This window comes from Saccopteryx bilineata, chromosome 1 (genome assembly GCF_036850765.1).
Source record: "Saccopteryx bilineata isolate mSacBil1 chromosome 1, mSacBil1_pri_phased_curated, whole genome shotgun sequence".
Classification (NCBI taxonomy): domain Eukaryota; kingdom Metazoa; phylum Chordata; class Mammalia; order Chiroptera; family Emballonuridae; genus Saccopteryx; species Saccopteryx bilineata.
In genome coordinates this window covers 43,148,935-43,162,506 of record NC_089490.1, presented here as the reverse complement: position 1 = coordinate 43,162,506, position 13,572 = coordinate 43,148,935, and the positions used below count along the sequence as shown (strand labels likewise).

Below are 13,572 nucleotides of genomic sequence, written 5' to 3'. Positions count from 1 at the left end.
GTTCCTAGTTGTAATTGGGTAACTAGTTTGGATTTTTTGACAATTTAAAAGACTTTTACTGTATCTGATTCAAGCTTTGTTTAGTTTGTTTACTTTTTTAAAAATACCTCTTGTTCTACTTTCTAACAATTCAAATCAAATCCATGTTTCAGGGTCTATTTCAAGCTTTGCTTTCATAGACCCTTCATTATTAATCTAGTTCACCCAGATCACTTCTTTTTTTTATCTGTACTTTATCCTCCATTTTTTACTTCAACTTGTAATTAGAAACAAAAAACATCAATCAGTGCTATCTATTATATTGCTAAGTATTGAAAAGTTAGTTCATTGAAAAATGTTAAGTAACAATGTGGGTGGAGCGATCATGATGGAGTTTGGGAAACAAAATACTGGAAGATCCCCTGAATCATATTTTACTTCTGATACCTGTTTGTCCTCTTCTTCTTGTCTCATCACCTGCACCTACTTCACTAGATCATGCTTTGTAAACATTTTTCTATGAATGAATGAAGTAAGATGTGCTTTTGCATGGACCAGAGATATTCTTTACTTGTTCTACTGTGCAAATGCGAGTAAGCTCTTTCTCTGGGAAGAAACTATATATTGTTCAATACAGGACCTAAAGAGTTGTGATTCATCGTAAAATTTACCTTTTAGAATATTAGTTAAATGTAATTTAATAAAAAACAATATAAAGTTAATGTGATTACTTTTGAATGAAAATATAATTTTTAATTTAGTTACATTTTAACCATATGTTCATCTTTCAGAGCAATTCAACTTATGATGACCATAAAGGCAATTCAACCCTTTCTGTGCCAAAGAGATGCGATGCAGATGCCCCTGAAGGTAAGGCAGCCTACGCAGCTGCTGTAGAATGTATAAATCTGAGAAAAGAACCACCTTGCATTTGCTCTGTTAATTGATCATTTGATGCATTTTTTTTAATATATGGTGACAAAGAAACTTAGCAAGAAGAAATTGGTAAGTCTCTTCAATAGAATTTCTTGGTGATGATGATTTTAATTAGGGAAAAGGCCATTAAAATTACTTACTTATTGAAGTAATAAAGGTAGTTACTATTTATCACATTTACTAGAATAAGAAGAAATCACCTTTTTTTTCTTTTTTTTTTTTACATGGACAGAGAAAGAGTCAGAGAGAGGGATAGATAGAGACAGACAGAAATGAGATGAGAAGCATCAATCATCAATTTTTTGTTACGACACCTTAGTTGTTCATTGATTGCTTTCTTATATGTGCCTTGACTGCGGGCCTTCAGCAGACCGAGTAACCCCTTGCTTGAGCCAGCGACCTTGGGTCCATGCTGGTGAGCTTTTTTTTGCTCAAGCCAGATGAGCCCGCACTCAAGCTGGCGACCTCGGAGTCTTGAACCTGGGTCCTCTGCATCTCAGTCTGATGCTCTATCCACTGCACCACCGCCTGGTCATGCTAGAAGAAATCACTCTTAAAATAACTTATTTTTTTCTTGAAAAACTCTAGAGTTTTGGTGAAATCTCTAATTTTTAGGACCAAGATCAAAAGTACCTTGACTAAGATTAACTTTTAATTAGTCCAAGTCCGGTCACTTTAGTTAATAATGTTAATGATATTAGCAGTAACTTCTAAGAAAATATAATTGTGTTTCAGGCAGTAGGCTAAGTATTTTGTGTGAATTCTGAGAAAAACTCTGTGATCTTGTGCTCTTAACCTGTATGAGTTCTAGAGAATCACCTTTTCATCTATTTTCTGTATGTTAGTGTGATTTTTTTCCTTTGAATATACATTTTGTCCTGATTAATTCTTTCAAAATTTGCAAAGGTTTTTCTACTCTGCCTTCAAAATGCTTATATACCAAGGTAAAGTAATGTGTCAAATATAGTCTATTTCTTTATAAGTCATTCGTGGGTTGTCATTATGAACAAGATAAATTCTGAGATTTTTAACAGGGTTAACTATAGAATGTGATGGAATGACAGGAATAGGTACAGAACACAGCGATAGCCCAGAGGAAAAAGTAATGAACTCTACCTGGAGGAGATCGCAGTGGAATCTCAAACAGAAAAGCTTCAGAAATGGGGTACCAGGGCTGCACTGCGGGGTGATAGACTTATCTGGTTTGTGCAGGAAGAGACAGCTGTTGTAGGCAAAGGAACAAAATGCACAGATAAAATTACCTTAAATTGTATGGGTATGTGTGAAAGATAATTTGAAACACTGTTTTGTAATAGTAATAATAATAATAAAACATTGATTTGTTTTTTTTAAATATGGGACTGGTGGGCATTGGAGAGAGGGAGGAAGTGAGATTACATAGTTAGGTGCCAGATCACAAAAGGCCTTGGAAAGTAGCTGAAGAGCCAATAGTTTTAAACAATAAAGTAGATGGTATGATCGGCTTTATTTTCAGTAACTTAATTATAACAGTTTATAGAGAGTAGATTTTTTTGTTTTGTTTTTGTGTTTTTTTTTAGAGAGTAGATTTGAGGAATTGAGACCAGAGTATAGAAATCAGTAGGGAGTCGTTGCCAGGGAGAGCTATTGATAATAACCCGTAAGAGATAGTGAAAGCCTGAAGTAAATAGTGGTCATGAGGGTGTGGAACGAAGAAAGAAATTTATGGGGTTAAAGAATTTTTTTTATTGCTTGGATCTAGAGCAGTGATAAGGGAAATAGATGGTTCTAGAATGGCCCTCTTGTTACTGAATAGTTGGGTAAATTTTGGTGTTACCAAGCTGAGATAAAAATTCATGCTGACATTCGAGAAAAGTGTAAAAAATGATTAGTTCACTTGAGATGTCTCAGGAACTTTTAGATGGAGATTTGATATGTATGTGTAAGGAATTCTGAGGGTAGAGAGTGAAAAGAGTTTGGAGACTGGAACTCTGAGGAAAATCTAAGGGCAAAGCAGATAAAGAGGGTACAGAGAAAAGTGTGAAAAATGTTAATGATGGAGATAAATACTAATGACAGTAAAAATGAATATAAAGCAGTGACTGAGTTTACGTTAGTCTTTGTAGAAAATTAGTCTTCATAGGAATTCTTAATAGAGACTGAGAGAGATTGGATGGGAACTAGAGAAGACATTTAGGGTCATGGACTTTTTAAAAAAAAATAAAAGATTAGTAGAGACTTAGGGGTGGTGGGATAAAACTAATGGAGTGCCAATAGTTAGAGAAAAATACCAACAGATGAATGATGGGCCAATATCATCCAATTTTGGAGGGCATGGTATTAATATCAAGCAAGACAAAATGCTTTCTCTAGATTGCAAGGAAGGAAGCAATGATATGGACTCAGTGAGGGTGGGCAGGAAATCGGCGTTTCTGTATGTTTATCTTAGTTTGCTGTGAATTGTTAACCTTAGGTCATCTGCTGTGAATTGAGTGGGTGTGGGCACAAAATTGAAAAAAGTAGCAAAACTTTTTGATAGGCCGTGAAGGTGAATAGAAAAAGGATCTGGCTGAAGATGAGTTCGCGGTAGATAAATATGTCAAGGGACAGAGATGAAGTTTTCAATTTATTTCTGTTGAACAACTCTGTACAACTGGTGTGATTATTCTCCATCAGTGCTTAGGTTGTCTGGGGCAGGGGGTGAAGGACTGAAGGAGGAGGGAAAGCAAAGGCCAGGCTGAGAGGGAGAGAGTAGTGACCAGACAGAGTCTGGGGTGCACAGGGAAATAGAGACGAGTCTAAAACTGGGAGAAAAGAACAAAAGATAGGAAAACAGATATGGTAGGAATACCTCTTTTTGCTGAAGAAAAATACTTCTAATATAAACAAATATACTTGATTTTCCAGTTCTACTTTTTAATGACTTTAGTCCCAGATTTTTTACTTTACAATGTGCATACACACATAACAAATAGGGTTGATAGGTAAGTGCAAATAGAATGAAAAATTACTGTTGAGTTGATTTGTGATTTTTTAAAGTAAGAGTCAGTGATCCTGAAGATATGAAATACTGTTTCTTAAATTCTTGTAGTAATATTGAAACCTTAGCAAAAACCCCCACAAAAGCCATAAGAACAAGTCAAGATTTCAGAAGTATGTTGCACTTATGTAAAGGGGGCCTTTAAAATGCCTTTTATATTGCTGAACTGAGTGAATTTATATATTACAGTATGGTATATAGATCAATAAGATTTAGTCAAGAGATATACTTGACCATGACTTTTTTATGAACCACATTCAGTATTTTTCTTTTTCAGATTAATCTAATTTATAGTGCTTAAAATGACTCCCTTTGAACTGTTAAATATTTGTTTTAAACATTTCAGTTGAATTATCCTTTGAAATGTTTCTTAGCATTATAAAATCATACCCTTTAGGTTTGTGGACGTGATTTATGTATCTCAGCCAGTTTATGTTCTCTGTCTAATCTCCAAATTTAATTTAACCTGTGCATACTTAGAAGAGAATGAGAGAAATATGATCATTGAATTTAGAGTGGCAGGGTAGATTTATTTTACTTTGTTTTACTTTTCTTGTTTTTTGTGTGTGTGAGAGAGAGAGACAAACAGACAGGAAGGGAAAGAGATGAGAACCGTCAACTGATAGTTGAGACACCTTAGTTGCTCATTGCTTTCTCATACGTGCTTTGACCAGGAGGCTCCAGCCAACCCAGCGACCCTTTGCTCAAGCCAGCTACCATCGGTCATGTCTATTATTCCACGCTCAAGCTGGTGACCCCTTGCTCAAGCCAGCAACCTCCAGGTTTTGAACCTGGGTCCTCAGTGTCCCAGACTGATGCCTTTATCCAATGTGGCAGGGTAGATTTTTTAAGAGAATACAGTAAAAATAATGATGAAGGAAAATGAAGAAGCAAATTAAGGCATGAAATTTGACAGACGAGGTAGAATGAATTATGATGGACTGGTGTGGCAATATTTATTTAAACACAAACTATGAAATCTCAGTATGCAGAGAGAAAAATCAGCACAGTTGCTTGTGACATTTTGGTGGGAACATTTGATTAGGGTAGATGATACTATCTATCATAAGTATCTCAGACACTTGATGGCATCTTTGTTGCAAATAACAGAATTTTGGAGAATTTTAGATTTAGAAACAAATTATAATTTACAGTGTTATATTTTAAATTATTTCTGAAAAATATTAAAGCATGATTTCTAAAACTACATATATTGATCTTTTATCAATTTTAAGTACATATTAGGGACTTTTAAAATATAAGGTGTACTGAAAAGTTCTGTCCATTTTTGGAATAAAACAAAATACAAATTTTTTTACTGTCAATAAACTATTAAATAATATAATTGCCATTATTATTAATGATTTCTTGCCAGCGTGAGGGCAATTTGTATATCGCATTTTTGAAAAATGTTTTATCTTTTGATGCAAAAAAATTGAACCAGTGCTTGTTTGATATCTTCTTTATTTTTGAATTTTTTTGCCCTTCAAAAAATTTTGTAAGGACAAAAGCAAGTGATAGTCGGAGGGTGCTAAGTCTGGGGACTATGGTGGATGTGACAGACATGCTTCTGTAGCATTTCTTCCTTGTTGAAATTCGTAAAAATTACAGTGGTGTAAATGAACTTTAGCAGTAGCCATGGGTACACTATCGCTTCACACATAAGACTAATGTGAATCAAGTTTGTTTTAGTTAATTTGCTACCTCAGTATGTATACATTAAGTGATAAAAATAGAGAGGCACACATGTGCCAAATAAACATGTGCTTACATGTCGAAACTTGTGATAGAAACGGACAGAACTTTCCGGTAGACCTTATAATATAGTGTTTATATTTGGAGTGGTCTAGCATTTATTAAAACATTTAGAAAATGTCACTGAAACTCTAGCTTAAATTGTTTATAATATTTATCACTTAAAAGAGAGTTATTCATCAATAAATAGTTTAGGTTCTTTGTATTAACTGGACAGGATCTAAAATAATATTTTAAAGAATAGAATGATTTAGCAAATTTATAAAGAATGTCTGTTACATTATATTTACAAAGTCTCTTAAAATGACAAAATTACTTAATTTATAGTAATTTTATATTTTTAAAAATATAAAATATAATTACTTAATTTTGACAAGTGATGCATAGTTTATATGTTAAAAGTGAGAAAACTGAGCCCTAGCCGGTTTGCTCAGTGGTAGAGCGTCAGCCCAGCGTGTGGATGTCCTGGGTTCAATTCTAGGTCAAGGCACACAGGAGAGGCGCCCATCTGCTTCTCCACCCTTCCCCCTCTCTTTTCTCTCTGTCTCTCTTTTCCCCTCCCGGAGCCAAGGCTCCACTGGAGCAAAAGTTGGCCCAGGCACTGAGGATGGCTCCATGGCCTCTGCCTCAGGTGCTAGAACAGCTCTGGTTGCAACAAAGCCCCAGATGGGCAGAGCATTGCCCCCTAGTGGGCTTGCTGGGTGGATCTCTGTTGGGCACATACGGGAGTGTGTCTCTCTGCCTTCCTGCTTCTCACTTTAGAAAAAATACAAAAAAAAAGTGAGTCAATTGAGCAAATTAGAAATTATTTTAAATTTTATTTCCCATTGCAGCAAAAGGACTTTTATATCCCTAGTTTCATATTCTTTGTTACTTAACCTAATTAGCATTAATACATAACTTATGTATTAATGCAAAGAAAATAGTATTTAAATAGTTATTAAAAGTAACAAACATAATTATTTTGAGTCAATATAGGAAAATGAAAGATCATTGTTTCTTAATGGACACGCATAATAGCCATTGTGAGTACTGGGGTAGATTTTTGGAAAGAATTTCAGAGGAAGTTTGTGTGTGTGTGTGTATGTGTGTGTGTGTGTGTGTATTGTCCCTACCTTTGAAAAGCATACAGCCTAAAAGATTGGTACAAAAATAATCATAAGAAAAGGAAAAATAAATAGCAAGCTATATTGAAATAAAAACAAAATACTGTAGGAAATAAAAAGGAATGATTTATTCTGTAGGGAACATTTTAGCTGAGCCCAAAAGCATAAGTGAAATCTAAATAAACCAAAAAAGAAGAAAAATGAAGGCTATTCCAAGCAGAAAAGGAACCTTCATTATAAAGGCATAAATGTATTTGACAAGTAATCATAACAATAAGTTGTGGCAGGAGCATTGAATACTTGAGGACTACGGTGAGGGACACAGCAAGAAAATGTGTTTCTTCTGAATGATCACTTTTAAAAATCTATGAACCCAAGGTCTTACTTCTACTGTTCCAGTCAATTATCTTACCCTTTCTTCAAGTTATCTTGTGTCGTCCTTTTGTTTTTTTAATTTAAACATTTTTTTTTTAATTACAGTTGATACACAATTTTTATTAGTTTTAGGTATACAACAAAATGATTAGGCATTTATATAATTTAAGAAGTTATCACCCTCATAAGAAACTAATGTTTTTTTAATTTGGACATTAAAGTACCTGGAAATGAAATGATCTGCATATATCAAACTTAATTTTGGAGGGTTATTCTGATCAAATGTATTTAACACAATATGTATAGATACCCTTAACAATAATCTGATGGTCTATAGCTTTATATTTTAGCTTTAGGATATAATTTTACCAGGACAAATGGTTAAGATGACTCAAGTTAGCAGATTGTGCTTAAATAAAAACTGATGTGTTAAACTAAAGTAGACAAGTTACAAAAATCTGAGCAGACTGAAAATTAAAAAGCTAAACAGGGTTATAATCATATTGGGAAGTAAAAGGAGAAAGTGAGAACTATTTTAATAACTAAATATAATGTTAGGGAAAATTAATAAAGTATGCATCAATACCTTACTTTAGAAAATGGTTGAACACTAAATTATGGAATAAACATGCCCATGGATGATTCAAAATACATTCTCTATAAATAAAACTTGTTTGCCAAGTTGTTCAATTTTTGCCAACAAACATGTTGACCCGTTTTCACAGAACTTTTAGAACCTGTCCTTTTGAAAACATTTAGAGAAACTTTTTCTCCTCTCTTTTTTGAATATGAATTATAAAAATGGAAATAAAAGCCATAAAGAGACACATAATATGTGTGAAGTTTTAAAAATATAAATTAGAAAGTGAAAATAACAAAAACTAAAATAACAAAAGCTAAATAGTTAATCCTCTTTTTTTCAGATGTGGAAACTAAGGTCCCAACAGATGATTTAAAAGTTGCAGAGATATTTCCTATTCGACTACCACATTTTCTCCTAATAATATATTTTAGTGGCTATGCTTATGGGATTGATTCAGTTGCCATAATCTGAAGAAGGAGGATTTGTGTCCTACTCCTTTACGAAATGGCCCGGACGGAAAATTCCACAGATTGTGTGAGATTTAGGGGTTTAACGCAAGAGTCTGGATTCCAAGTGTTTCTTTTTCTTCATTTAACATTTTAGTGTTTTGTATTTTGTTTGCATCATGCCACTTAAATTTTTTTATTAAATTTTTTAATTTATTGTGTTAACGTGCATTCAGGTGTTTCACTCAATATAATACCCTCAACCCCCAACAACGTGTCCCCATCTTTGTCTCCCCTCCCACCCCCCTCAATCCCCCCTTTCCCTTTGGGACTTGTTGTCTTGTTATCTGTATATATAGTTTCACTAATACTTTCACCTTCTCTGATTCCATCCCCTCATCCCCCTTCCCTCTGACAGCTGTCCCTCTGGTCCCTGTGACCCTACCTCTGCCTCTGTTCCATTCATCAGTTCACTTTGTTCATTAGATTCCACATATAAGTGAGATCATATGATATTTGTTTTTCTCTGCTTGGTTTATTTCACTTAGCATAGTAATCTCCAGGTCCATTGTTGGGCAGATAAAATATAAGGTCTACCGGAAAGTTCTGTCCGTTTTGGAATAAAACAAAATATAAATTCTTCTGACTTAATTCATGTGGCACCCATCTTGAATATTTCCACACCAATCCTATCTTCCGAATATGGTCCGAAATGGTTTGCTGAGCTGAATTAAGCCTTTCTGCGACCTCAATGTTGTCAGAAAAGGATCTTGCTCCAACATAGTCTTAACATCGTCATCGATCAAAGATGGTCTCCCAGAATGTGGCTTATCAGAAAGGTTGAAATCACCTGTTTTGAATTTTTCAAACCATCTTCTGCATGTCCTATCAGAAACTGTACCTTCACCAAACACTTCAATAAATTTCTACATGCTTCTGTAGCATTTCTTCCTTGTTGAAATTCGTAAAAATACAGTGGCGTAAATGAACTTTATCAGTAGCCATGGGTACACTATCGCTTCACACATAAGACTAACGTGAATCAACTTTGTTTTAGTTAATTTGCTACCTTAGTATGTATACATTAAGTGATAAAAATAGAGAGGCACACATACGCCAAATAAACATGTGCTTACGTGTCGAAACTTGTTGTGATAGAAACGGACAGAACTTTCCAGTAGACCTTATATATTATGCTCACTTTGTTAAAGATGGTGCTGCCCACATGGAAGCCCATCTCCCAGGTGATGATATTAGTTGTTCTTATGCTTGGAATGGACATGATTATATAATATTAATGTGTGTTGGGGGCGGGCTGTGGGCAGGCAGGAAGGATCCTTGTAGCCTGGGGCTTGGTTTTAGGACTAAGCCTTTCCCACCCTTTTTGATGTGGGGTGGACTTTGTATCAGAGACTTCCCTATTTTGTATATTGGATTAAAGGTTTTGATTTCTGCACTATAAAGTGGGGCAGACCAGGAGCTTGCTCGCTCGCTTCCTAAGATTAGCTTAGAGAGGAGAATAGAGAAAGGCAACATGGAGGAGGTCAGGAGAAGCAGCCAAGATGGTGGAGTGCTGAGGGAAAAGCCAGTTTGTGCAGGGAGAAGGAAGGAGATGGGGAACAGAGGTTAATAAGTCTGGTGAGCTAGAAACCTTTGATTCTAGGAAACTCAGATAAGTCAGTAGCTTTGTGAGCACTGAATGAGTGGGTTTTGGAGCCCAGTGTGTGTTTTTACTTGCCCACCAGGTGCAAGCTAGGATTAAAGATGATGGCCCACCAGTTCGTGGCTCTCTTCTTTTATTACTATCTGTCCAAACCCAATGCGAACCTGCATGGGCCAGGCGGCTGTGATGGTGACCATGGCTACTGGTTTTACATCCATCTATGCCATCACAAAAGTTAAGTTTCTTTTTTTAAATAAAATGCTACTACTGCTTTTTTTAATGTAATGGAGATAATCCCTTGAAGCCATGAGGGAATTAAAATCACCAATAATATAAGGGCAAACTAGAGGTCTTAGAGCTAAACCTAGGTTATTGGAGAAACATAATGAGTCTAGAAAATGAGATAAACCAGAATACTATAGCATTACAGTATCCAAGAGAGTGTTGTGTCCAGAGATCAAGAGTGTCATGACTTTAGAAAAAGATTTAGCCACTAGCATATTTTAAACCCTTGAAAATGAATATTTAGTAGGTATGGGGCAGATAAAATATATTATGCTCACTTTGTGCTGCCCACATAGAAGCCCATCACTCAGTGTTGTTCAAATAAGTTTGTAAATATGGTGTATATGTTTGCTTGCTTATCGTTTGCATTGGGTGTGGGGGACAGGCTGTAAGCAGGCAGGGACCATTGTGGCTTGAGGCTTAGTTTTAAGACTAAGCCCTTCCCACCCTTTTTGATGTGAGGTGGTGTATTCTCATGGGGAATCCCATTATGCCTCAGATAAGTGACTTTGTATCAGAGACTTTCTTGTTTGTATATTGGATTAAAGGTTTTGAATCTACACTATAAAGTGGGGCAGATCAGGAGCTTGCTCTTTCTTGGTTCCTGAGATTAGTATTATAAAGGAGAGCAGAGAAAGGCCACGTGGAGGAGGCCAGCAGAAGCAGCCAAGCTGGCGGAGTGTTGAAGGAGAAGCCAGTTTGTGCAGAGAGAAGGAGATGGGGAACAGAGGTGAATAAGACTGGTGAGGTTAGAAACCTTTGATTCTAGGAAACTCGGATAAGTCTGTGGCTCTTTGGGAGCCCTGAATGGAAAGGGGGAAAGGGAAGTGTTTTCCCAGTGTGTGTTTTGACTTGCCCACTGGGTACAAGCTAGGATTAAAGCTAATGACCCACAGTTCTTGGCTCCATTGTTTCATTACTGTCTGAATCAAATGGGAACCTGCATGTGAATGGCTACGATGGCGGCTCCTGGGTAGGGTAGTATGGGCTGTAGTAGTGAATTAAGTGAAAAGATTTAACACTGATGGAGCCCTGGCTGGATAGTTCGGTTGGTTAAAGCATCATCTGGAAGCACAGAGGTTGCCAGTTCGAGTTCTAGTCAGGGCATATATAGGAACAAATATTCCTGTCTCTCTCCTGCTCTGTTCCTTTTCTCTCTAAAAAATAAAAAAAAATTTTAATTAAAAAATAAATATACATTTAACAAGGATGAACATTCCTTATCTTAATGTGGTTTTTGTCTGTGATTTTTACCATGCTTTCTAAATAGCCTTTAAAAATTCCATATATTAAAATAGCACATAAACTAAAAACATAGAGATTATTGAATATTGCATATAAATCTAATTTGTTATGAGATCATATTAAAATGCATTTAGGGGCTTGCCATATGACTAAGTCCTCAATCCTTTTTGCAAAATGATTTCTTAATTTTACATATCTATTTGCCTAATTCATGCATTGAAGGGAGAACATAGAGTTCAGTTTTGAATATTTTTGGTTGGCTCATTCATTAAATATCCAGATGGAAGTCTTAAGTTGGCAGTTGGGTTGAATGTGGAGTTCTGGAGAATTTGATGCTGGATTGGCCAGAGGTATATAGGAAGTAAGGCTGTGAGACTGCATGAGAGATTACCAAGAGAATAAATTTAAAGGAAAAGGTACAAGGATGAACTCTGTGCTTGGTGTTAAGGGGTTAAAAAGAACAACCACCAGCAAAGGAGAACTAAAAAGGAACAACCAGTGAGACGGGAGGAAAAATAGATTAGTGTAGTTTCCTGGAAGCCAAGGGAAGAATGATCAACTATTTCAAGAGCTGGGGATTGTCAGATAGAAAATGGAGATAGTTTTTCAAAGAGATTATTACAATAGAAGAGGGGGGACTATTGCAATAGGAACTCTGACCATGAGATCAAGTGTTTCAGAGATCAGACAGAAAAGGATTTGCTTTCTTAGAGAGGATTAAGACTAGAAACAACAGTTAGGGAGCGAGATAATTAGGGAATATCTTTTCTCTTCTCTCTTTCTTTCTCTCTCTCTCTCTCTCTCTCTCTCTTTTTTTTTTTTTTTTTTTTTTTTTTTTTTTTAATACAAGACAGAGACAGGGAGAGAGATGAGAAGCATCAACTTGTAGTTATGCCACTTTAGGTATTCATTGATTGCTTCTCATATGTGCCTTGATGGGGCAGGACAGGGTAGGGGCCTTTAGCTGAGCCAATGACCCCTTGCTCAAACCAGTGACCATGGGAGTGTAGCAACCCCACGGTCAAGCCAGTGACCTCAGGGATCGAACCTGAGTCCTCTGTCCCAGGTCATTGTTCTATTCACTGCACCACCACTGACTGGTCAGCCAGTGTAAAGCCAGAAGCCAGGGCCAAGGCCACCATCACAGCAGCCCGGCCAGTGCAGGTTCGCATTAGATTCGGACAGTCGGTAAAGAAACAAAGGAGCCACAAACTGGTGGGCCATAGTCTTTAATCCTAGCTTGCACCCAGCGGGCAAGTAAAAATACACACTGGGCTCCAAAAGCCACTCACATTCAGTGCTCACAAAGCCACTGACTTATCCGAGTTTCCTAGAATCAAAGGTTTCTAGCTACCAGACTTATTAACCTCTGTTCCCCATCTCCTTCCTTATCCCAGATACAAACTCTACACAAACTGGCATTTCACTCAGCACTCCACCATCTTGGCTGCTTCTCCTGGCCTCCTCCACGTGGCCTTTCTCTGCTCTCCTCTGCTCTCTCTTCTAATGATAATCTCAGGAACCAAGTGCGCCAGCCCTCATGTAGTCTACCCCCATTTTATATTGTAGCTTCACAACCTCTAATTCAATATACAAAATAGGGAAGTCTCTAATACAAAGTCACTTCTGAGGCATGATTGGATTGTACCGCCCCACATTAAAACGGGTGGGAAAGGCTTAATCCCAAAACCAAGCCCCAGGCTACAAGGATTCTATCTGCCCACAGAGACACACATTAATATCACCTGGGCAATGGCCTCCTCCTGGGCAGTGTAATCTTTAACAAAGTGAGCATAATACATTTTATCTGCCCAACAGCCAGTCAGGGAATGATTTTCTCCTGAGGTCAGCCAAGAGGCATTCTTCAGGAAGGGCTGTATGCTGGCTCAGGTACCTGGGAAATGAGAAATTTAAAAAAAGTTTACTCGAGTCAATCAAGTCTTTTGTTTTAATTAATCAATGTTGGTCAGATAAGTTTGTAAATATGATATATATATTTGCTCACTTATAGTTTGCATTGGGTGTGGGGGACAGGCTGTAAGCAGGCAGGGTCCTTATAGCCTAAGGTTTAGTTTTAAGACTAAGCCTTTCACACCCTTTTAATTCTAAGATCTTTTCAAAACTAAGCTTTTCCCCACACCCTTGACTGATTGCATGATGTGGGGTGGTGCACTCTCATG

The 13,572-nt window shown here is 36.7% G+C and overlaps 1 protein-coding gene and 1 non-coding gene across 2 annotated transcripts in view; both read left to right on the top strand.

Moving 5' to 3' along the window:
* The window catches only part of LMBRD1 (LMBR1 domain containing 1), a 124,779-nt gene that overhangs the window by 85,178 nt on the left and 26,029 nt on the right, over positions 1 to 13,572 (top strand). Inside the window, exon 14 of the mRNA XM_066253193.1 lies at positions 771 to 849. Coding sequence (XP_066109290.1) covers positions 771 to 849 — 79 coding nt within the window. The remainder of the gene's footprint in view (positions 1 to 770; positions 850 to 13,572) is intronic.
* On the top strand, positions 8,141 to 8,276 carry LOC136321255 (small nucleolar RNA SNORA29). The gene has a single exon (XR_010728529.1). It is a non-coding gene; the product is annotated as a small nucleolar RNA SNORA29 (small nucleolar RNA).